General features: G+C 33.3%; 1 protein-coding gene across 1 annotated transcript; it reads left to right on the top strand.

The window, feature by feature from the left end:
* The first annotated feature begins 7 nt into the window (after positions 1-7).
* On the top strand, positions 8-25,045 carry LOC128553103 (protein mono-ADP-ribosyltransferase PARP12-like). The gene is made up of 9 exons (XM_053534219.1): positions 8-178; positions 540-848; positions 1,351-1,573; positions 1,793-1,979; positions 3,176-3,381; positions 3,807-3,933; positions 4,293-4,417; positions 22,110-22,246; positions 22,932-25,045. Exons 1-9 carry the CDS (start codon positions 145-147, stop codon positions 23,192-23,194), a joined length of 1,611 nt encoding a protein of 536 aa, XP_053390194.1. The 5' UTR covers positions 8-144; the 3' UTR covers positions 23,195-25,045.
* Positions 25,046-25,844: the final 799 nt, after the last annotated feature.

Genomic DNA, 25,844 nt, shown 5'->3' with positions numbered 1-25,844 from the left:
TGTGGATTTGGAAAGTGCAGTAGAAGTCATGATATTTGCGATCCCACAGTAATATCAGCTCTTAACAAACACGGAATAAATACGAAGAAACCAAAGAGGGAAATTCTTGCTGACTTCCAAGCAGCCATAAAATATAACGAAAGCATGAGCAGTCATGAAGAAGGTGGAAATTCAGAAGGTACGAATAAAGAATGTAAATATATAACAATGAATGTTCTTTTCGTGTGTATGCAGGTCAGTGAAAAAAAACACATATGTGGGTTAACATTAGTCTTACTTTTAATGGTTTGATGATTCTTAACACTGAAACAAAATCAACGAGACTGTTTTATTTCTATTTACGACTTCCTGTGATTTTTGTTACATTTCAATGTTACTCGTCTTTTTTGCCATGTATGTTTACTAAAACTTGATCATTGAAAAACGAAAGTAATTTTACTGATGTCAAAATTTAGATTTCTGAGAAACTACACTTTGCATTAATGTGTTAATATATATAATAAAAATCAGTTTTTAAATGAAGTTTTGTTTCCTTTCAGCTAAGAGTTCAAATGAAAAATCATCAAAGTTAACTGCTCCAAAGATATGTTACAAGTACAACGGCAAAGGTTGTGAAGCAGACTTTTGTCCTTACATACATATGTGCAGGAATTACGTAGAACGTAGTTGTAAATTCGGAAAAGCGTGTAATAAAAGTCACGATATCTGCAACCCAGCTGTAAAAGCAATACTCGCAAAACATGGAATAAATACGAATAGAAGACCAAGAGAAATGTTTGCTGATTTGCAAGCAGCCGTCAGAAATGATGATAGCAAAAGTTTTCGTGTTGGAGGTGAGGACAGAAAAGGTAAAACAAAATAGATCATTGAAAGATGAAATGAGTCGCGCCATGAGACAAACAACATAATGCGTTTACGACCAGCATGTCCCATACAGACCAGCCTGCGCATCTGTTCAGTCTGGTCAGGATCCATGCTGTTTGCTTTCAAAGCCTATTGCTGGTCTGGATCCATGATGGTTGCAAACGCACTATGTTGGTTTTCTCATGGTGCGGTTCAAATGAAATAAGAAAAAGTCTTAGCTTTAATAGTTGGGACCAAAGATAATTGATATTTATCAAGAAAACAATTAATACCAGTAAACGTGTTGTTTTATGTCTGCTGAATAATCCTCTCCTTCCTAGTTGATTGATTTCATGGTGGTAACTCTTTTCTAAGAAATTTATTTCATTAATAAGTATTTTACATTTCCTTTACAGCACTTTACTTTCGTTTTTATTCTCACATACTTCAACACATTCTGTTAAGATCTGCTATGATATGGCATGGAAGTTATTGTTATGTTTTCAGCCACAATAACTGCTTCAAGGAAAATAATATGTCTCTTTAACCTTCGTGGAAGATGCAGATGGAACTTTTGTCCAAACGTACATTCAGAACTACCATATCAATGGAGATGGAAAAGCCTGTCTGAGAAGGACTGGAATATTTTAAGTGAGCACGAAAATGTACGAATGGAATGTACATACTCTGATCCGTCTAATCGAGGATACACACTCGCTTCTGAGACAGGGTAATGCGAAAAGTTTAATTATAATAGTTACCATTCAAGCTGTGACAGATCTAGTTTTGATACATAATGGAAACATAAAATGCACTACAAAACGTTTCATGTTTTTTCTGTCTTTTACTAACTAAATAGATACTGCAAAATAAATTGGAACTGTCCTGTGTTTTTAAACAATTTCATTTTACATCTGTCGTTATTTATATCGTACCAAATATTTTGCAGTGTCAATATAACCATTGACTTTCAAAATATGACTGGAACCAGCACCGACAGACAGACCTACACAAGCTGTATTATTCGCCGAATATCGACACCGTCGGCGGTGGAGTATACTCGGGATCGATGGGCAACTGTATGGCAATGGTACTGGCAAAATGAAGATGGAAAATGGATAAAATATGGAAATATGGTAGTAGAATTCCTTTTTGCCCAGCCCAAAATGTAGTGAGAATCTGATATAATGAATGCTAAAACAACTCCATATTGGAAGCAAATGCCCATTATTTATTTTTTTAAGCAGGAACATAATCCAAAAGGAAAAGCAAATAGTAATCTTTATCTTAAGCAAAAGGAAAATTGAATACCAAATAGTGTTGTAGGCAAAAGCGAACTGAAGAACATGTATGCAAGTACAAAACAAACAGGGTCATGAGAACATAACAGTCACAGTACGGTTAGAAGGTAGCAAATCATAAAAAGCGATGCACATTTAAGTTTGCTTGCTTTTGGGTTAGCACCGATTTTCAAAAGTTTTCAACTATGTAACGGTGGGCAGTAACTCTGACTATTGTACCTGAATTTTGTACCTGTACGTACCTGTTTCTTCACTGCTAACTTTTCCACACGTATCAGAGGTGGGGGACGTAATGACTTCAGACACGATGTCTGTTATCGATTCGACTGAAAAAAAAAATTCGTCTCATCTGGGAAGTCACTACCCCGATCCGTTGACCAGCTGTCTTCCTATTCCGTCTGTACATGTAGGTACTTCAGTCAAACAATGCTGGTTACAAATACTCAGTACTAAATCTAAATACAAAACTTGTTTATCGACCTTTTAATATTTTGAAGCTAATGTCCTTGAATACACATTCATGTGCTACAAAAACCTATTAGATCGTTACAACTGACAATAAGTCAGGCTCAAAAGATAAGCTGATAAGAACAAAGTATACTACTTTTAAATGGCTTTAAATTGCTGCTTAGAATTATATTGATAAGTAGAATATAGAAGTATTTATTTTAAGATAGAGCTATTTGTTATCTATTCTGAAAATGAGAATATAAATATTCTGTATACAGAAATATTTATATCTAATTTATTTCTTTTAATTTGATGGTTTAACGTCACAATAATAGGTCATATAGCGCCTCTCCAGATTTCATGGTGGAGGAAGACCCCAGGTGCCCCTCCGTGCATTCTTTCATCACGAGCGGGTACCCGGGTAGAACCACCGACCTGGATGACTCCTCACATAAAGAATTCAATGCCCCGAGTGAGGCTCGAACCTGTATCAATGAGGGCAAGTCATTTGAAGTCAAGGCCTTAACCATTCGGCCACGGAGGCCCCATTTATATGTAATAGAATACTTTCAAACTTGTAGACTGGTCCTTCTAACATCAGGAAAATATCGAATAATAATATTGAACAAGCCTACATCAACAATCCAGAAGGTCAGATAGCATGTGGTGGGAACAGCAACTTTATTGATTTTTCAAGGATGACGCACATTGATGTGGACGATAAAACCGTAGTAGACGTTTGTCGTAGACCAACTTTCGTTAGTGAAAGGGAGGCAAAAGAAAAAAAGTAAAAGATTATTCACAAATATAATGTTATCTGAAAAAACAAATGTTTTCTTTTTCTGACTTTCACAATAGTTGATAAAGATATCAAATATTTATAATTGTCTCGCATTAGAATTTTAAGGGTACATTTGTATATCCTTTATTAAATATCTGTATACTAATGCGACTTATTTGGAAATAAATGCGAATTATTCTTACGAGTAAACACACAGACTATTTACAATTTATCATGTTTGTTGGACTTTTAAGAGTGGGATACGCGGTATTTTAAAAATACTTAATGTAATAACCAATATGCATCAAAATGTAAAGTTTTGTGTCTCGGCAAATACACTGGTCTCTGATCTGATTTATTTGAAAGCTATTGCAGGGTTAGTCAGTTTGATATGGCTATGTAACATATTTTTCTTTCTTGATGCATTTTAGACGGCAACTTGACCTCAGACCAGAACAGGAAGTACCGGTATCTAGTACCGTGGATATGTTTGCACCACCACCAAACTGGAAAATGTCACCAGGAGAAGATATAACAGACCATTGTCAACTTACTACGGTACCCTACCACAGTCCTTTTATTTGAATATCTACATATATAAAACCTTCTAAAATAGTACGAGCAACAAACTAGCTTTATTTTCGTCACCGCTAAGAAACTTGCCTTAATTTCCGTTTACAGAATTCAAAGTAGTTTGAGTAAGATATTGAATGAGAGATATTTGCTATAACCATTATTTTGTAGCTCCCAGCATGAGGTAAAACATAAAGAAAAGTTTTTTAAAAAGTTGATACGTTTCTCGATACAATCCAGCTAGTTTGTTTCTTCTTTTGTTTCCATTTGTAGTGGTATTTTTCTTAAACATGCCGGGACGAATCTTTCGTTAAAACCCTGTCAATAAGTTGTTTGTTTTACAGTTACAGGATACTGACATCGAGTACAAGGAAATTGAATCATTCTTTAATGAATGTCCACCAATTTCAGTCCTTATCAAATCAATAAAGAGAATTGAAAATGGTGATTTGTGGGAGAATTATGTCTGGTAAGTTTCATTCGTTTTAATCAAGCTATTTTATGAATAATACAATATCTAGCTTAGCTAAATAGAGAAATGTTTCATTTACATAATGTTGTCAAATGTTAGGGTAGTATGCAATAGCTTTTTAAACTGTCATAACCGTTCTAAATCAACGACCCTACTTATTGTTCCAACTACGCTCTGTGTGTGTTTATGATTTATCCAGTCACCTGACCGATGGTAAATACATTCGCATGATTATGGCACGCGGATTGCACAATAAATCCAAAAACCTATGTTCTCAGGTGAATTAAGTAATTTATTCATCTATACATACTACAGAACGAAATACATACGTCTGTAATAAAAGAGAGTATCTAATATTAAGAAACATTAACATTATTTTCGTTAAAGCAAAAACTTTGTTCACAAAATTCCCTAACTTTCGTATTATGCAAACATTTTCAGAATTTAACAGTTCAATAAATTTTGGCATATTTGGTCTTTTCCAGTAATACATGGGAATAAAACGTTATCTTAGATTATTATATACTTTACATTCCAACACAAAATGGTATTCATCTTCTAAAACATCACAAGAAAATCAATTCCTTTCATTAAGAGGTGTACTGTTTGGCTTAGTCCATCTGCCAGTTTCAATATGCAATCTGTGAGAAGAAACTCTTAACTTAGTAAAATCTGTACAAAAACGTTTGATGTTCATACAATTGAGAACTGGTTGAAACTTAAAAATAGCAATATGTCTGTAGAATATAGCCCTGCTTGAATTGTCTAACCTACTTGACCAATTTTGTACAAATAGATCTTTTAATCTTTGTATTATGTGACATAAGAACAGGTTAGTGTTACCAACACTTTGCATAAACCATGCATCATAAAAACCTAACGTACATAAAAGATTTTTTACTAGTCAACACCAGTTTGTTTTATTTGGGTAATTTTCACAATCATTTTTATACGCCCGTTTGAAAAACGGGACGTATAATGGGAACGCCCCTGGCGGGCGGGCGGGCGGGCGGCGTCCACAGACCTTGTCCGGAGCATATCTTCTACATGCATGAAGGGATTTTGATGAAACTTGGCACAGTTGTTCACCATCATGAGGCGGAGTGTCATGCGCAAGAACCAGGTCCCTAGGTCTAAGGTCAAGGTCACACTTGGAGGTCAAAGGTCAAATTCAAGAATGACTTTGTCCGGAGCATATCTTCTTCATGCATAGAGGGATTTTGATGAAAGTTGGCACAATTGTTCATTATCATGAGAAGGAGTGTCATGCGCAAGAACCAGGTCCCTAGGTCTAAGATCAAGGTCACACTTAGAGGTCAAAGGATACAAGAATGAAAACTTTGTCCGGAGCATTTCTTCTTCATGCATAGAGGGATTTTGATATAACTTGGCAAAAAAGTTCACCACCATGGGCGGAGTGCATGCGAAAGAACCAGGTCTCTGGGTCTAAGGAAAGGTCACATTTAGAGGCAAAGGATACAAAAATAAAACCTTGCCCGGGAGCATTTCTTCTTCATCATAGAGGGATTTTGATAAAACTTGGCAAAAATTTTTTCACCACCACAAGACTAGTGTCATGCGCAAAAAACCAGGTCCCTAGGTCTAAGGTCAGGCACACTTAGGGGCCAAAGGTCAATACAAAATGACTTTGTCCGAAGCATTTCTTTTTCATGCAGGGAGGGTTTTTGAGAACTTGACACAATTATACACCATCATGAACGAAGTTCATGCGCTTTCCCTTTTTTAAAATTTACTTCCCTTTGTTGTTACTAAAAATAGCTTATTTTGTAATTTTTTCATTCCCATCGGGGGGAAAAATCGAGACCACTTTCTGTAGTACAACATGCATGCTACATTCCAAAATTTTGGGGTGTATTTTACCGTCCCTACCGGGAAAGATTTTTGGTGGACTTAAAATTTTTTTTTTTTTTTTTTTTTTTTTTTTTTTTTTTTTTTTTAAGATTAATTTCCCTTGTTGTTCTATAAAAACTTTTTTTGTAATTTTTTTTAAAATTGCCCTAGGAAAAACCAGACCATTTTTTCTGTGGTACAACATAGTTTTTACTTTCCCAAATTTTTAGTGTTTTTTTAAGGGTATCTCACCTGGTAAGGATTTTTTTGTGGACTTGAAAAACAAAACACTTATTTTACTAACAACCAAAAAATTAAAATTTCCATTTGAAAATACAGGGCAAGTAAAGAATTTGCTGTGACGGGCGTATATTGTGCATTCTTGCACCTTTTTTTTAAAATAAATTTACACTTTGTTAAAAAATTTGTTCCATTTGTAGCAATTTTTTTACCCAGTTTTTATGATGTTATAATAACGCTTGACGGGAAAGAAAATCTACCGGTTCACCATAATGAAATTTTTTTTGAGTAGTTTTCTTAACACATAATATGCCTTGAAAAATTGCATGTGAACCTTAAAAATTGCATTGCCATTAAAAAACCCAAATTTCACTGCTGTAGTTAAAATGGGTTTTTTTTTGCTTATCAAAAACCCAACCCTATGAGAATAGAAATATTACAAAATCTAAAAAAATTTTTGTTCACTTTAAAAGGCTTTCATTGTTTGGGCCTGCAATTGTATTGTGTGCTTCAAAAAAGCCCACCGTGTAAAAACGATACCCAAATATGAAAAATTTGTAACAATACAATAACGCTCTTTAAAAAAAAAATTATATCTCTAGGTAATTTTCCCCCCCCTTTCAAATTCATGATTTTGTTTTAGACGTATTCATGGTAAGTTTCCACTATCACAAAAATCTGATAGAACATTTAAAACCAATTGCAATTCTCTTGCTTTTTGCAAAAAAACCCATATCATCGGCATACATAATCATAAACATTTTTAAAAACATATTAACTAAATGCCTTAAATTTCATTTTTAATATATTGATTTTCTAATCTTTAAAAAACTTAAAAGGGAAAAAGGGAGATAAGCATTCACCTTTTTTTACACCAAGTATCATTCATTTCATCATTTATTTTTACAATATTTTACCTTGCTTTCACGTTGTGTACACAATCGTTTTATATTCCCAAAATTCAAATACTAGATAAAACGACTTTTCTCAGAACCATTTGATGGATAACAATTTTTTTTTTTTTATAGCAGTCACAGACCCTCTCCTTTCATTTTTGTTTAAAATGGGGGATACGTTCACCTTTGGGGGGCCCACTAGACTTAAGATTAAAATTTAAATTCTTCAGATTTGATGCAGCTTAGCAAAGGTCCTCCCCCAAATGTTTTTCAAATGCTAACTTCTTTGGGAGCCGCTAGATTTTAAGATCTAAAAAAACTTTTAAAAACTATTTCTTCTCAAACCCCCCTGAGGAAATTTAAAATTCATTAAATTTATCGTACATAAATATAAGACCTTTCCAAATTTGTTTAAAATGTGGGGTGGGGGGGGGGGGGGGGTACTAGTCCCTTGAGGGGGCCGCAACCAAAAAGACGAAATTTTTTATATATTTAAACAAACCTCTTCATTAAACTTCGGAGCTTAATCAAACTTTGTATTGCATTACTGTAAGGTTTCCCTGTTTTAAATCAAGTTGGAACCTTTTTTGGAAATTTAGGGTTAAAAGGAAATACCATTAAAGATTTTCTCATACGCTTGATAAATTTTTCATCAAACTTTGTCTGTTGCATTTTAATAAATCCCTCCGATCCTTTTTTAAAAAAAGGGTGCTTGGCCTTTTCGGGGCCGCTATAGCACAGAGGAAAAAATTTAAAAAAAATTTCTAGGGGTTTGATCGTACCCAATTATCAGGTCCTCTCTAATATTTATACAATTGGGGGACTTACTTAAACCTTCTTTTTATAAACCCGAAATGGTCAGCTCGTCTTACGTCATATTTTTGGCCCTTTCCAAATTTTTTTAAAAAATGTTTGGCCCCCCCTTTTAAGGGCTGCAGTCCTAACATAGAAATAGCTTTAAACTACTTCTTCTCATGATCCGTTCAGGGGATCTTCATCAAATTTGGGCATGTAACATTAAAAAGGTTTCTCTCCAAATTTTTTTTTAAAACTGCAAAAAAGGGGTCGAATACGGGATGTCGGTCCCTATATTTCGAAAATACGGGATAACGGGATGTAATTAAAAATATACGGCCCAAAATTACACCCCGTATTGGGAACTCTGTAAAAAGGGGAAGCCCCTATATTTTTTCATATACGGGACCCTATACGCCGAATATACTAAATTATATTTCCCGTAATATGCAATAAAACTTAAAAAAAAAATCCCTAGAAGGGGTGTTTTTCGTGTCCTTTTTTAAAAACATAATTTCATTTTCATGTATTCGAAGGGTTTGAGATTTTTTTTCCCCGTATACTTTCCGTTTTTAGAATATACGGAACACGTATACGAGCCTGTTACCCCCAATATACTATAAACGGATCCCGTATTTTTGTAATACGGACTTGATTGATCAAAAAAGGGGGCAATACGGATTGTATTTTCTAAATAGGGTTTCGGATTTTTTCCGTAACGCAATATACTATAACGGATCCCGTATTTTTGTCATATCGGACTGTGATTGCATCTAATATCGGGGCATATACGGACTTGTATTTTTAATAACGGGCTTCGGATTTTTTCCGTATACGCAGATTTACTAAGCATACGGATCCCCTTTTTTTGTCATATAGGGGGCATAAACGAAACTGTACTTTTTGATATACGGCTACGGACAGTCCCGTATATGCAGGGTATACGCCCAATATAGGGGATCCCTTACTTTGTGCCCCATATGGGGAAAAAATCGAAACGGGGGGGGGGGGGAAAAAAAAAAAAATCCCGACTTGTGTCTTTCAGAATGTATTTGCATCGAAAACGGGGATATACAAACCCGTTTTTTTTTGATATACGGGCCCAGGTTTTTCCCCTTAAATGCAAGATATGCAGATATCAGTTTCCATATTGTGTCACATTTAGACGAATTGTTGCGTTTTCGGGGAATTTACGACCGTATTTCTAAAGAACATTTACCAGACTTTTCCCCCTATATGCATGTGTAGTATACAATCCCGTATTTTCTTTTATGGAAATGTTTTTTAAAAAAGGGCACACACTGAAAAAATGACAAAATGAATTCGGTGATACCCACGCAGAAAACGGTATTTTGAAAAAAAAGACAAAGACAGGGATGAAAAAAAAAATTTTAATTTAATTTGGGGACTGTCAATTTAAAAATAACATTTTTTTTTAACTTTAAAACTTTTTTAAACAGTTTTTCAAAAGGTTATGAATCATTTTCATTTCTTGTCCCCAAAATAAATAACGAAATTAAAAAAGTATAAATCAATAACACAACATTTCTTAAAATTTTTATGTTAAAATTCTAATTGAAAAACTGCAATTCGCAAAAATTTAAATTTTGCGCGGTTTTACTCAAAAAATCATTTGGTACACTTTTTTTTACTTGTCGAAAATGTTTCGTTATTCCCCGAATGCGATTACCGCATGGCTTTTCGATTGCCGTCTTCAAAAAGACAACACCCCCCCTAATGTCCGAAGATGTACTTTTAAAAAACGCATGTTTGGGTTCTGTACGGAACACGATATGTAAGCAGGTTAAAAATAACCAATGGAAAAATTCAGTTTCCTGATCTCAAAAATTTAAGCTTTTTTTTCTGTTGTTACAATGCACGAAAACGAATGCTCACCGGGCTGTCTGTCTGCCCTCTGTTGATCAAAAAAGTAAAACTTACACTATAATTCTCTACGTAAAATAAATAGTCGTCCCGTTTTTTCTGACTCCAGTAAACAACTCTTTTGGGCAACCTGGAAAAAAAAAAAGCAAAGCATTAAAAGTTATAAAAAAAGGACTCTTCAAATTTTAATACTGAAATTATATCTATTAAAGATGTAAAATTATGACGAAAAAAATGACATGGGGATGACGACATCAAAAGTGCCAAACGCCCTTTAACATTTCGCGCGGGAAAAAAAATTAGATATCATAAACTGCCCGTTGATTTTAATACAATTATCTATGTGTGTTTTTTTCACTTTATGGTTTATTACTTAAAATCATCTCCCAAAATTTTATTTAAAAAAAAAATGCATGGGGTTCAAGTGCCGTCACCGTTGTCCGGGCAATCCTACCTCATTTTGATGGATTGTCTCAAAAATGACATACAGTAATAACATAAAAACGGGAGAGACTTTTTTTTTAAAAGAGATTTTTTCCTGTCACAAAACTTCAAAAGCCATAAAGTGCGGGGAAGGGGGTCTAAAAAACACTTCCCCCCTTTTTATTCCTACCAAAAGTCAAAACTACAAAAAGGTAAATTTAAACCAACGCAGGTTAAGAAAAAATGCTAAATTGTTTCCTAAAAGCCGCCATTACCAATCCTCCCTGTTAAACAAAACTTTTTACTTTTTTATAAAAAATATCAAGGACAAACACATTCTCGCTACCAGAGGTCTACCCTGTTCCCGGGATTTTTACGAACACTGACTGATGAAATGCAAACAGTCGCGTTGTTAACTTTTTTTTAATTTAAAATTTCAAACACTCTTAAACTTTGGACTGAACAATTTTTGAACATATATTTGCCTCTAAACGTTTAATATTGGTTAAACAAGAAAAGTTTTTTAAAAATTTTCCCAAACTCGCATCAGTATAAATTCTTTGACAAGTAAAATATTATCAAAACGTCCCCTCTCTTTTTCAGTTCAAATAAATATAATCACTGTAAAAACGGGTTTAAAATACCCAAATCTCATAGATTAACCTAACTAAAAAATAATAATAAAATCAGGGTATCAAAATAATTTTTCATTTTTTCATATAGAGTTGCCGAATATTTGATAATAATTTTTAAAAGGTATACATGTCTAAACTGTGGTAAAAAGAAAGAAAAAGGTCGTTTGATTTAATGTTTAAAGATTGAATTTACAGACATACCGATTTCATTCCAATAAATGACCACTTTTTTTCAAATGAAATTGGGTTTTTCACGAGCGCATGTCATTCTGCAGTGAACAGGCCCGGCTAAGCAAGAAAAAAGGTGACATGCAAAGATAACCCTTTCCCCCGAGATGTTTTTTTGCTCTCACAGTTTTTTTTTTTTTTTGAAATATTAAACCCCCGGCAAACAGGCCTTAAATATTCCTTTAAACAATATCCTTAAATGCACAGGATAGCTTGACGATAAAAATTTTACAATAACTCTACGGGGTAAAAAATTGAAGGAGGTTTGATAAAAAAACCAATTATCGTTCATTAAGGATACCTTTTTAAACTAATTGTCACATTAAGAAACTTTAAAAATTGGAATCATTTTTTTTTCATAAACTATTAAAATATTCATTATAGAAAAAAGATGGTCGCGCCGGGGAAAAGAACCCCCGACCGCAGCGGCAATAAAGAATTTTCCACTGTCGTTACCAAATTTAAAAGCAAGGGAGGTTTAGTTTTAATGCGCGTTAAATATACAATTTTTATCGAAAAAATTATTTAAAAAAATCTAATTCTCATTGTTTCCCAACATTATAGTCTGTCAGTATACGTAGCATAATTATACACCATTAATATCCATATATCAAAAAAAAAATTGCCGTGCCCGAGAAAACCAAAATAGTGGGTTTTGCGACACATGGATCGAGACCAGCCTGGCATCCTGCATCGGGCAGGATCCTTTCTGTTCGCTTTTTAAAGCCCACTGAATTAGAAAAACTGTTGCAAAAAGGCTGGACCTGAGCAACTGCGCGGTGCGCAGGGTTGGGCTCGATCCATGCTGGTCGAAAAATAAAACTATTTGTTTTCTCATCACGGGTCAATTAATTTTTTTTTTGCTCTTGTCGGACGATCTGGAGGCCAGTGGGCCTTTTTTAGTATTCGTTTAAACTTGCGTTATTTCTTTAAAATTTATTTTAACCCCCAAAATTTTCATACGGTTAACTAAAAATAAGATAATTTAATTTTGTCAAATGTTTAACCCCTTTTAAATTTTATTGTGATTTCAAAATTGCCTGGGGATAAAAAAACCGGTCAGTGTTTTTTCCCAAACGGGTCAAAAAATATGTTAACCCCTTTCACAAGTATAGGGACTTAAATTTTTTTGGTTTTATGGTTTAAACCCGTTAAATACATCATTTTTCCCCTCTGAAAAAAAAAGACTTTGTGGGCAATTTGAAGATTTAAAAGCTGTAAAATGGAGTAAAACAAAAACGAAAAAATAACCCGTCAATCGGAAAAATCGTAAAAATTTAAAATTTTTTAAAATGTAAAAGGGGCCGTTGAAAAAAACCATTAAAATAACAGCGCTGAGCAATTACTTATGTTTTACTGTAAGGTCCTAAAATAAAAGTTTTTTTTTAATGTAATATGTAACGATTTTAAAAATGTTTAAAACCATTTTATATTACTAAAAATACTATTTATTTAAAAATAAATAAAGTATTTTTAAAAATAATTTTTTATTGTTCCCTTTTTTTTTTTTTTTTTTTTTAAAAAAAAATTAATATCATTTTTAAACTTCAAAATTTAATCATCGTTAAAACCGTTTTCCTGTAAAAGCTCAGATAAAAATTATAAAACCAAAGCTATTTTTTTTATGATTCATCCCCCCCCCACCCCCGGTTACAACAACAACACTTTTGTACGGAAATCGACAAAATTGGTTATTTGTTCCCCGCTTTAACTTTTAAAGATGTTTCTAAAAATTGGGAAGCAAAAAATCTAATATGTATTATTTTTGGTCACTATAAAATTCATAAATTTCAGATTTAAAATCAAATTTTACTTAAAAACTTTTTAATTTTTACCAACTTTTTTTATAAAACTTTTAAAAAAAAAAACCATCACAAAACCCCTTTTCATAGACTTACAAAAACTGTAAGATAAAAAATCTGTAATAAATTAATTTTTTACTGACACTGATTTTTCGCAGAGAAAAACATTTTCTCTGGACAGAGGCAAGAGATGTTGTAATTTTTTGCAAGAGTTCACTAGAAGAAAGGCTTTTTTTTTTTTTTTTTTCAATTCCCGGGGTTTCCCATTTTTTTAAAAATAAAAAAATTTGTAATTATTAACTTTATTAATGCTTTTTTAATGAATGAATGAAGTGCGTGCCCCCCTTATTCATTCTTAAAGCTAGCTATTTTCCCGTTTTTTTCCCCTTTTAAGGGGTAATAACGGGATCCCGACACCCCCGTTTTTAACTTTTTTTTCGCATGAAAAATTTGTGACATCTTTTCCTTTTTTGGGGCAGCAAGAGCAAAATATAAATTTCTTTTAATAACTTCTCTTCATAAATCGTTTGTTCCCGGGATTTCATTACTTTTGGGGACGTAGTATAAAAATTTTGGGCCCTCTTTTTTTAAATGAGACCTTTTTCCCTTTTAAGGGTCTTTAAAGTGAAATAAAAGGATTGCAAAAATTTTTGTTGAACTAAACCAATATTGTGCTTTAAAATACGAGGGAGCGAAAAAATATTATCAATTTAAGGTACTATGACCCACCAAACGTTTTTTCAAGGGACTGTTAGAAATTTTGCTAAATTAAAGCTGACGATATTTCCGAAAAGAAATTGAAGCTGTAAACAAGCCGGTAAATAACTTTTGACTAAAATTTCACTTACCCCGGAAGCCTTTCCCCTGTTTAAATAAAAAACTTTTGTTTTTCTATGTAGTATAAAAAACTTTTTCCGAAATCATTTATTTTTTTCAAGAATTTTATAAATAATATCTTCGTTTTTCATTATTGGATTCAATATCATTATATCCACAAATATAAAAGAAACTAATTTTAAATTAAAGGATGTTTACGAATAAATTAAAAAAAAATTGTTATTTTTAACTGGGGGGAGGGAACCCCCCCGGTAAATAAACGAAATCTGAAACGGCGACCCCCCTTTTTTTTTACGGAACGAAACGATTTAAATTTTGCCGCTTTTTCAAAAATTTTTTAAAAAATATTGGTATTTTTAAAATTTTGGGCGTCTTTACGCAAAAAGTTTGGGGGAAGCTCGTGTCAGTTTTGCGTGTTTTGCGTTCATACATCGTTTGCCTCCGATGTGACGTCGAAATAAACTTGACAAATTATATATCATTGGAGAGATCATTTTAATACAAATTTGAAACTTCTTAAAAACCTGTCAGGTACACATTTTGTGCTTTGCTGAAAAATGACGTTAGTGGTCGTGTTTGAAGATTTACAGCTGCAAAACTGATAATTATAGAAAACTGAAAAAATACCAGTCAATCGGAAATATTGTCAGCTTTAATTTAGCATAATTCCACATTTTATTGTAAATAATAAAACTTCCAACAAAAAACTCTCTCGCCACCACCACCCCCGTCGCCACCGATGTGTCTTTATTATACTTCCGGACAAATAATATAACTCCCATTATTCAATAAGTCGATACAGCTAATCGAAACTCCGTCTCTCATAAAAATAGCCAATTAAAATTAGGGCGCCGAGAATGCGTCACGCCCTATCAGCCAATAAAAACCTATGCGCTCGGTTTAATTACAACAGTGCCAGAACGTCGGTTAATCAAAAACTTATGATCTGAGGCTGAAATTAAAACCTATGATCCCGACTGAAAACACAGGTTTTGGCAATTTGCACAAATATTCTGAGAACCTAGGTTCTCTGAAAAACTTGTTATCTGAAGTGAGAACCTAGGTTCTCACCTGAGAACATAGGTTTTTGGATTTATTGTGCAATCCGCGTGCCATAAAGGCTCCCACTAAGAAACTTTTACACAGTTAAAACACGAATTCATCATGTAAGGCACTCGGATTGCACAATAAATCCAAAAACCTATGTTCTCAGCCTTCTAAGATACTGGTAATTTCTGTACTTAAGTAACTGCTCGTACGTTTAATTAGTTATGTTTAATGCAAATAAAGTTTATATTCCGTATGTATCAATAATATTTTTCAATTAGCATTCATATTTTAAGTAAAAGGACCTCTTTTCTAACAGAAGTTATAGTGTAAATCGTTTTATATATGTTAAATACATGTGTAACCCAAGCAAACAAAAATGTATTGAAACCTTTATCCTTGTACAAGATAACTAAACACAAAATTCAATTGTTAGAATTAAGTATCATTCCCAACTGAAGTAACGAACAATTTTTCTATGTCGTATTATGTTGTAGTAAGCGAACAAAGATGTTAAAGAGGAAGAGTAAAGAGGGGGTTGGAGAGAGACGAGTGTTTCACGGGTACAAAGAACCGTTTGTCGTTTCCAATCTGGCACCAGGGGTTTATTTCAGACTAAGTGGCCCAAAAAACCCAAAAACCCCAATATTTGAAACCAAAATTTTACTCAGCTTTGATATAGAAAAAACGTGTTTGTACGTAGGGGGTTTTCAGCCCCTTTTTTTCCAAACTTGTGAATGTACTAGGGGTTTCTAAAGCCCCTTTTTCCTAAAAACGGATTGCACTATAGGTTTTGGGCTACCTAGCTTTACGAAATAAAACTTCTGTCTGGAGTTTTTTTTGTCCTTTTAAATTTTTAATCTCTTTTAAAACCCCAAATTTGGTAATTCTTCAAATGTTTTTGCCGATTTTTTTTTTTTTTTCAAAAAATTTTGCAACATAACATTTGGTAAATGAACCTTGTAGACTATCGGAGGGAAAGAATGAATGAAAAATAGTTAAATGAAAAGTTTTTGGAAGAAATGACCCAATCGAAAAAAGAATGAATGAATGAATGAACTATTTAACGGTTAATTTGAATTTCTTTTTTATATTAAGTTAAAAAATTTTAAATGCCCTTTTTTGACGTTTTTAAATTTTTTTTTTAAAGCAATAAAAAAAAAACCCTTTTTTTTTCCGTTTAATTTAAAATTTTAAAATTCGGTCGGGTTTTGGGCACAAAAAAAAAAATCGGGTTTATTAAAATTAAAAAAACCATAAAATCAAATAAGTACTTACTCGTGATTTCCCCTTTCCCCTAAAATTTAAAAATACGATTTTTCGCTGCCCCCCTTGGGGCCAAATTTTTTACCCGCTTCGGGATAGGGAACGCGCAAAAGCTTTGCCCCCCAACTGATTGGATACCCTAATTCTATGTTTAAAATTTCCCAATTAGTTTGGGGTAATTTGGTTAATTGGCTTTCCCTTTTCGAGTTTTGATATTGTAAATTTTGGGGTAGAAAAATTTTTTAGAAATTGTCAGACGGTTTAACCAGGCTTAGGGTACATGGGCTATCTTTCTGTTTTAATTTTAATAGCACAATTATTACAATTAATGTTGCATTTAAAACTTTTTTGGGGCAAAAATTTAAAAGGAAACAGTTTTTTTTTCGTGGAGGGGTTTTTAAACCATTTGAAAAAGTTTTTAAACTTTTGTTTTTAATAAAAGGGAACTCATTAACCCCTTTCCCCAATTTCTTCGAGCTTTTTCTTTAATTTTTAAAACAAAAAATTTTTTATTTTATAAAGCAATCGGGGTCCCAACGCCATCCCACGTTCCCAGGGTTATCTTTGTTTTAAAAGTAAAGAAATATAAATGTTTTCGCTACCTGTTTTACTTTAAAAATTTTAAATTTTTTTCCCCTTAAAGTATTTTTTTTTAGTACGCTTGTGATTTGGAAATGTGTCTTTCTTTTTGTTAGAATATTTTAAATAATTGATTTATTTTTTTAAAAGGGGTGGAATATGAAAACTTTTAATAAAGGGGCCCCAAAAAAATCACGGGGGCTTTGAAAAATAAGGGGAAAATTTTTGCAAAAAAATTTTGGGGAAAAAAAGGTATGGCCAAAACTCGAACCCAAAACCCCTGATATTGGCACCAAACGTTTTTGCCGCCCAGCTCCCTCACATGCGATGTATAATATAAACCCTAAAAAATTTATTTTTTTTTTTTTTTTTTTTTTAAATTTGTTCGTATTTTTTTTTGGACTTTGGGAAAATGGATTTAGGGAAATATACAAATTTTTAACAGGGTTGCTAGGTAATACAAAAGGGACCCTACTTCCACGAGAAATAAAAAGTCTGCCAAGTGTATTTTACGGGGAAAAAGGGGGGAATAGGAAACTTTTATTTATCACTGCACCCGTTTTTGGGCACCACATTCGCACATGTTAGATACCACTTGCAATGTATTGATTAACAGGCGCACGTAATAACTACCCTTAGCTTAATGTTCGCATGTGATAGCTCTCACGTTCGCAGTTGTTAGCTGGCACGTCGAACGGAATATTACCAAAGAAACTAATCGAGATTTCAGCCTTTTTTCAAAAACAAAAACACTTACTTTTGAAAAATTCAGCTAAAATAAATTAACACTTCCTTATGGGGAAAAAATCCCCTTTAGAAAAATTGCAGATCTTTCACGCCTTTTTTTATTGACAGTAACACGTTCGCACGTGGTTTTTTACCCTGGGCCCCATGGTTTTGTAAAACGTGCTGTCATTTCGCACTGATAGTTATCCCCCCGCGCCGTGTGAAAAAACCCATACGCACGGGGGGGTTTTGCCAAAAGCGTGCCACAAGGGGAAAAAAAAAATATTTTTCCCATGTCCTGCTATGGGCCCAAACCCTACTTTTTCATAGAACAACTGCAAATTTCTTCGAAACAAAAGGGCAACGGATAAGAAAATTTTTTGCTTAAATTTATAATTAAGTAACAGTTTTAAAGTGAAATTGAACAAAAGGTATAAAATTCTATTTTATAGCTCTTTGAATTTTATTAAACGAAAGACTTCGGGAAAATTAAAGTGCTTTATTTTTTTACAAAAAACTATGTTATCTTTAAAGTTGGTTTTTTAAAAATTTGAAACCCCCCGGGGGGGGGTTTTTCCCTGGTCGAGTGGTTTAAAATAGATGACTTCAAACCAGTTTTTCCCATCCCCATGCCGAATTTGGGAACCCCCCACCATGGAAAAACCCCCCCCTGTGAGGAAGACATTAAGCCGGTTCTCGCTCGTCCCCGATGAAATAATGCAAGTTAAAGGGGACCGGGGTTTCCAACCACCAAGAAAAAAGGAAAGCCGCTTTAAAAAGGGCCAATAAGTGGGGCAGGGGCAACGTTTAAACCCAAAAAAAAAAAAAAAAAAACGACCTACTTGATTTGGTAGCAGACGATACTGTATTAAATCGAACGAAAAGGCGTTTTTTTCGAATTTTTTTTGGGCGCAGACACATTTTTTTCGGTTATTTTTCGTCTGTAAAAAATTTAGAATTGTTTTATAAATAAAATTTCAATACATGGGTTTTATTACCTTTTCAGTTTCAAAAAAATAAATGGATTTTCCTTTTGTTTTCCCATAAATATTTGCATTTTATGCACAAAAAGGTTTTGGGGGAAAGTGCCAAAAAAAAAATTTAAATTTTTTTGGGATTAGATTTTTTTACAATGGGGATGAACCACGGAGTATTTAACTCTACAAAAAAATAGGATTTAATTGATTTAAACCCTTTTTTTTTCTTTAATCGGCTATTTAATTAAATGTTTAAAAAAAAATCGGGGGAAAGCGCAAAATGAAAAGAGGATTTTAATTCATTTTTTGATTTTAAATTTAATTTCCTTTTTTGGGGCCGTGGGTTTTTTTTTTCAGTTCTTTTCATATTTTTGTAAATTTTAAAATTTCTTTTTTAAAATTTTTGGGATTCATTCCCACATAAAACGTACAAAAAACGAAAACATGCAAAAGTTTGGGCCTTTTTAAAAGGCCGGAGAAAAATAATTTTTTACTACCATTTTGATTGCAAACCCCCTATTTTAGAAATTTTATAAATAATTTAAAACCCCTATTTCCGGGATATTCGGGGGAAAAAAACGGGGGTTGTAAACCCAACATATACGGACATATTACGTCCCGTATTTTTTGTAATATACAAAATTTTTTAAATCCGGGGAATTTTTTCCGGGAAAATACGGGGAAAAATTTCGGGGTGAAAACGAAAAAAAAAAGGGAAATTTTAATTTCCCGTATTTTTTAAAAAAATACCAAAAATAACCCTATCCCTTTTAAACCCCGAAAAATACGGGAAATATACGGAGTTGTATACAAAGAATATACGGGAAATATAAGTCCCGTATTTTTAAAATATACAAATTATTTAAATCCCGTATTTCTGGCATATACGGGAAATATACGGGGTTGTACACCAAGCATATACGGGACATATACGTGCCGTATTTTCGAAATATACACATTATTTAAATCCCGTATTTCCGGCATATACGGGAAAAATACAGAGTTGTATACGAAGAATATACGGGAAATATAAGTCCCGTATTTTTAAAATATACAAATTATTTAAATCCCGTATTTCTGGCATATACGGGAAATATACGGGGTTGTACACCAAGCATATACGGGACATATACGTGCCGTATTTTCGAAATATACACATTATTTAAATCCCGTATTTCCGGCATATACGGGAAATATACGGAGTTGTATACGAAGAATATACGGGAAATTTAATCCCTGTATTTTCGAAATATACAAACTATACATATCCCGTACACCAGACATATACGGGAGTATACGGTGTTGTATACGATCAGAATAAACCTTTTTAGAATTTCCCGTATTTCAATAATATACGGGGTATCGTATACTAAGAATTCCGTATTTCATAGTATACGGAAATCCGTATTTTATTAGTATACGGACATTTAAATATACAAGCCCGTACACGCCCGTATTTTAGTTTTCCCGTATTTCTTCCCGTATACGGGTAATATACGGGATCCCGTACACTCCCGTATATTAACTCTTTTTTCGCAGTGTTAAATAGTGACATCGGTTCCTTTTACGGGCAGCAAGAGCTAAAATATAAATTTCTTTTAATAACTTCTCTTCATGAATCGCTTGATGCCGGATTTTCATTACATTTGGACTGTAGTATCAAAATTAGGTCCTCTTTGTTTAAATGAGACACTTGTTCACTTTAAGGGGTCTTTAAAGTGAAATGTAGGATTGTCACAAAATTTGTTGAACTAAACCAATATTGTGCTTTAAAATATCGCACGGAAGCTGCAAAAATATTACATCATATTTAAGGTACTATGAGCCACCTAACGATTTTCAACGGACTGTTATGAAATTTTGCTAAATTAAAGCTGACGATATTTCCGATGTTTAAGAAATTGAAGCTGTAACTACAAGCCAGGTGAATACGACTTTTGACTATAATGCACTGTACCCCGGAACGCGTTTCCTGTTTCAATAAAAGAACTGTTTGTTTTTCTATGTCATGTATAAGAGAGCATTTTCTCGAAATCATTCATTTATTTCAAGAATTTCATGAAATAATATCTTCGTTTTATCATTATTGGATTCAATATCATTATATCCACAAATATAAACAGAAACTGAATTTAAATTAATGGATGTTTACGAAATAAATATAAAAACATTGTTATTTTAACTGGGGGTAGGGGAACCGCCACGGTAAATAGAGCGAAATCTGAAACGGCGACCCCCATTTTTCTTTTACGGAATCGATAGCGATTGAAATTTTGCACGCTTGTTCAAATTTATTAGAAAAACTATCTGGTAGTTTCTTAAATATGGGCGTCTTTACGCAAAAGTTTGGGCGAAGCTCGTCGTCAGTTTTGCGTGTTTTGCGTTCATACATCGTTTGCCTCCGATGTGACGTCGAAATAAACTTGACAAATTATATATCATTGGAGAGATCATTTTAATACAAATTTGAAACTTCTTAAAAACCTGTCAGGTACACATTTTGTGCTTTGCTGAAAAATGACGTTAGTGGTCGTGTTTGAAGATTTACAGCTGCAAAACTGATAATTATAGAAAACTGAAAAAATACCAGTCAATCGGAAATATTGTCAGCTTTAATTTAGCATAATTCCACATTTTATTGTAAATAATAAAACTTCCAACAAAAACTCTCTCGCCACCACCACCCCCGTCGCCACCGATGTGTCTTTATTATACTTCCGGACAAATAATATAACTCCCATTATTCAATAAGTCGATACAGCTAATCGAAACTCCGTCTCTCATAAAAATAGCCAATTAAAATTAGGGCGCCGAGAATGCGTCACGCCCTATCAGCCAATAAAAACCTATGCGCTCGGTTTAATTACAACAGTGCCAGAACGTCGGTTAATCAAAAACTTATGATCTGAGGCTGAAATTAAAACCTATGATCCCGACTGAAAACACAGGTTTTGGCAATTTGCACAAATATTCTGAGAACCTAGGTTCTCTGAAAAACTTGTTATCTGAAGTGAGAACCTAGGTTCTCACCTGAGAACATAGGTTTTTGGATTTATTGTGCAATCCGCGTGCCATAAAGGCTCCCACTAAGAAACTTTTACACAGTTAAAACACGAATTCATCATGTAAGGCACTCGGATTGCACAATAAATCCAAAAACCTATGTTCTCAGCCTTCTAAAATACTGGTAATTTCTGTACTTAAGTAACTGCTCGTACGTTTAATTAGTTATGTTTAATGCAAATAAAGTTTATATTCCGTATGTATCAATAATATTTTTCAATTAGCATTCATATTTTAAGTAAAAGGACCTCTTTTCTAACAGAAGTTATAGTGTAAATCGTTTTATATATGTTAAATACATGTGTAACCCAAGCAAACAAAAATGTATTGAAACCTTTATCCTTGTACAAGATAACTAAACACAAAATTCAATTGTTAGAATTAAGTATCATTCCCAACTGAAGTAACGAACAATTTTTCTATGTCGTATTATGTTGTAGTAAGCGAACAAAGATGTTAAAGAGGAAGAGTAAAGAGGAGGTTGGAGAGAGACGAGTGTTTCACGGTACAAAGAACCAGTTTGTCGATCCAATCTGGCACCAGGGGTTTGATTTCAGACTAAGTGGACAAACAACAGGTAAAGCAATATTTGTACATAATTACTCAGCTATTGATATAGCAACGTGATTGTACGTATGGGTTTTCAGACCATTTTCCTACAATGTGAATGTACGTATGGGTTTCTCAGACCCTTTTCCTACAACGTGATTGCACGTATAGGTTTCTCAGACTCTTTTCCTACAACGCGATTGCGCGTATGGGTTTTCAGACCTTTTTGTCTAAATATAAATACTACCACAATCAGCGAGAAAACCTGGGCATTTCATCGTATATACCTGAATCATTGGTTGATGGTTAGCGGTTTTTGTAGAACATGGTTAATCATAATAATGAGGTTAATTGTGTGTTTCTTACAGGCCAGGTAAACATATTTTCTGAAAATGACGGTACAGGGATTGAAATAATAAAATATGTTACTGAAATTTTACAATTTATCAATGATTACATGATAAGTAAAATGTTCTTTCAATGAAATCGAATAAAAACAACTGACTTGACCGAGCATGAATCCTTCCTCGCATTTTTGGACCTCGATTTTATAATGAAATAAATCATTTTGGGTTGCCTTTTGAATTTGCGATTGTTTTGCTAGACGTGTCCACCGAAAAGAGAAAAAAAAATAAAATGTTGAAACTTATTGAAGATGATGATTATACATATAAAATGGTAATAAATTCAGTTATTATATTTTCTATAACTAGGCACGGTATATGGTAAAGGATGTTACTTTGCGACATCTTCTAAATACGCCGACTATTACGCAGAGGTAGGGGCGGATATTGCAATGTTTGTTGTGAAAATCTTACCGGGTCATATGTACGTGGAAGAAGCGAATACAAGCGACCTCCACACAAAGACGAGGGAAACACATCCAGTGAGCTCTACGATTCATGTGTTGATGACGAAAGCAATCCACAAAAGTTCATTATATTTGATAACAATCAAATATACCCGGAATATCTGATTACGTACACTAATTCGTATAGATCTAGTTTAATGTACAAGTAGTATTTATAGAGATATCTATTTGATTCCTTATTTTGTTTGAGTTAAACTCACATTTACAATTCTGTTGCAAGTCTGCAAGAGTTGCAAAAATTATGATAAAAAAAACGCCAAAAAACTACAACAAAAAACAAAAACCAAAAAAAAAAAAACAAAAAAAAAAACAGCAGCTGAATTAATTTAACTGTCTTAAGATTCAAATTGATGTTGGTGAGTGGTCGGAAAATCGGGAAAGAGGCCCAAAATCAGAACTGTAAATTGCATCAATTTCTTTCTTTTATTATTTCTTATTTTGCTATGTGTGTTAAAAAAGAATGCTTCAGTACTTACGTCTCTAGCAGTGAGCGTTCCAGCATGTGTCTGTGTATGTTTGCGCATGTGTATGGGCAAAAGTGCGTGCGTGCCTAAAATACAAATGATATTGGTCAAATGGTAGATAAATATGGGTTAATTAGCTGGGATATGGTCTGTTTTATTTAAAAGCCTTCTCTGATTCACATTTGCTCGTTTTAGCAAAAATGTATCAATTTGTGTAAAGAAAGGTGAAAGATAGTAAATCATGTTTCACCAATCACTGGTTCACCAAACATTGCATGTGTATCCATTTTTGTTGACCTCAATAGTTTTGTAATATTCCTTATATCTGTAACAGAACTTAAAACAAAATACTTTAAATATTATGTTAGATGAACTCGTTCGCCTTTATCCCGATAAATTATTCATGACATTTGTTTTAGTATACAGGTGGACTAAGTGCATTTGACGGCCATCCTGGTATAGAAAATATAGGACAACTAGATACACTAAAGGATTACATGTTCTAACACTTATTTTAATCAATGAATGCACTTTTTTGGCAGCTATATACATGTTTGATGTACGAATTTGTTTAATTTTATTTGATTTTGTTCTATTTATTTCATATAATCAATTTCTCTTTTTCTTAGCACGTATCGAAATGTGTAAATGTTTGTATAGAATTTAATGAATTCAGATAAAAGCTCTCTTTGTAGAAATTTGTTTAAATTATTTTTAAAAGTGCTTAATCTTGAAAACATTAATATACATATCACGGTGAAGTATGATATGAAAACTTTGGGATGAGTTAAAACTGAAAATCAGACGGCATTTAATTGATAAATTTTCAACAACTTACTATATATTATTGTAGCAAAGTCAATTTTCACTTGTATGATTTCAATTTATAAACTAATTCAATGTATGTGTCTGTATGTACATATCCTTCCATTTGTATCAGTACTCCGTAGTATTGTTTCTATATTCTGTGATGTTGTATTGTGCTGTCTTTTCCTGTCCAGTTATGTGTCTATAATTCAACGTCAATTAGTGAGGCGTGACTTATCCGCTATCCTCAGTGTTTACCGCAGTATTGTTATGAGCTAAAAGTGCAGACATGCCTCGATGCATACAGTTGATCTATAACCGTATATAAATTAATTTTGTAAGAGAGAATACGCTTTGCATTCTGCACGAACAGCAACATTTTGGCGGGAACTAACGTTTGCACGGCCCTCTATACATCATACTTCAGAATCGGTTCATAGTATATGAATACAAGTTCCTAGCTACGTTAATTTAAAAAGCAGTTGTATTCATAGTAAACTGTCCTTACCTTTGGACAACTGACTATACTTAATATTTAAGTATACTATAATTCAGAGACGTATCTGGTAAGATATTTCATTTGCAATTGTTCTACTAGTAATAACCGTGAGAGATGTATTGTTTTGTAAAATCTGAGTATTTCCTCTCCTTGCTATTATTGTATTACAATTCGTATTGTTTCTTGTTCCTGAGTTTACTGTTTTATGCTGTTATGTTTTCTCTATGTGTACAACACTGTTACGTTGTCCAATAATTCAATAGATAATACTACTATGTAGTACATCATACTACATGGTTCCTACTATACTTTGAAGTGTATTCTTTTAATCCGATTGCCGTTATCTTTAATGTAATATTTATATGAAATGTCTGATACTGGAACTAATATTTCTTTCAAACGGAACTTGTTAATCAAACTTGACAGTAGTTGAGTTTAAATGGTATTTTTGTTGATTTCAAATTAAATGATGGTTCTTTAGAAATGTTGGCAAAATATAGTTTGGAAAGTACAGTTTTAATATTTCATAAGCGTAGGGGCAAATGGGACCAAAATACCGATATTTAACACCCAGCCAGCATTCTATATCTGCCCGATATCAAACCGACGACGTTGTTTATAACGGCCCGATATCGGCTTCAATATCGGCTGCAAATAGGAATGATGTCGGCTCGACGTCGGCAGAAGATATCGGGCCAACATCATAATGACATCGGTTCGACATTGGCAAACGATATTTGGCCAACAGCACAATTATATCGGCCCGATGTTGGCAGATCATATCGTTGTCGCGAAATAGTGTGACACGCAGTGCTTCGTCAAAGTTTCCTTCAAATATACACTTTATAAATTCTCAGAGTAATTCACTTGAGAACAGATGTGTCTTGCATCATGTGTATGATGGTTTTTTGATTTTATTGATATAATATTTTTCACAACTATATACTGCGTGTTTTATACAGTTACGTAAGTTTTCTGTATATTC

Source organism: Mercenaria mercenaria, unplaced genomic scaffold (genome assembly GCF_021730395.1).
Source record: "Mercenaria mercenaria strain notata unplaced genomic scaffold, MADL_Memer_1 contig_3479, whole genome shotgun sequence".
NCBI lineage: Eukaryota > Metazoa > Mollusca > Bivalvia > Venerida > Veneridae > Mercenaria > Mercenaria mercenaria.
Note: the sequence above shows the minus strand (reverse complement) of the source record. Positions and strands in the feature narration are given on the sequence as shown.

Bases quoted from the DNA above. Each gene is read 5' to 3' on its own strand.
- LOC128553103 (XM_053534219.1), top strand. From the start codon at position 145: ATGAGCAGTCATGAAGAAGGTGGAAATTCAGAAG. The intron at 1,574-1,792 runs GTAATGCGAAAA...AATATTTTGCAG, and splicing joins ACACTCGCTTCTGAGACAGG to TGTCAATATAACCATTGACT. The intron at 3,934-4,292 runs GTACCCTACCAC...TTTGTTTTACAG, and splicing joins ACCATTGTCAACTTACTACG to TTACAGGATACTGACATCGA.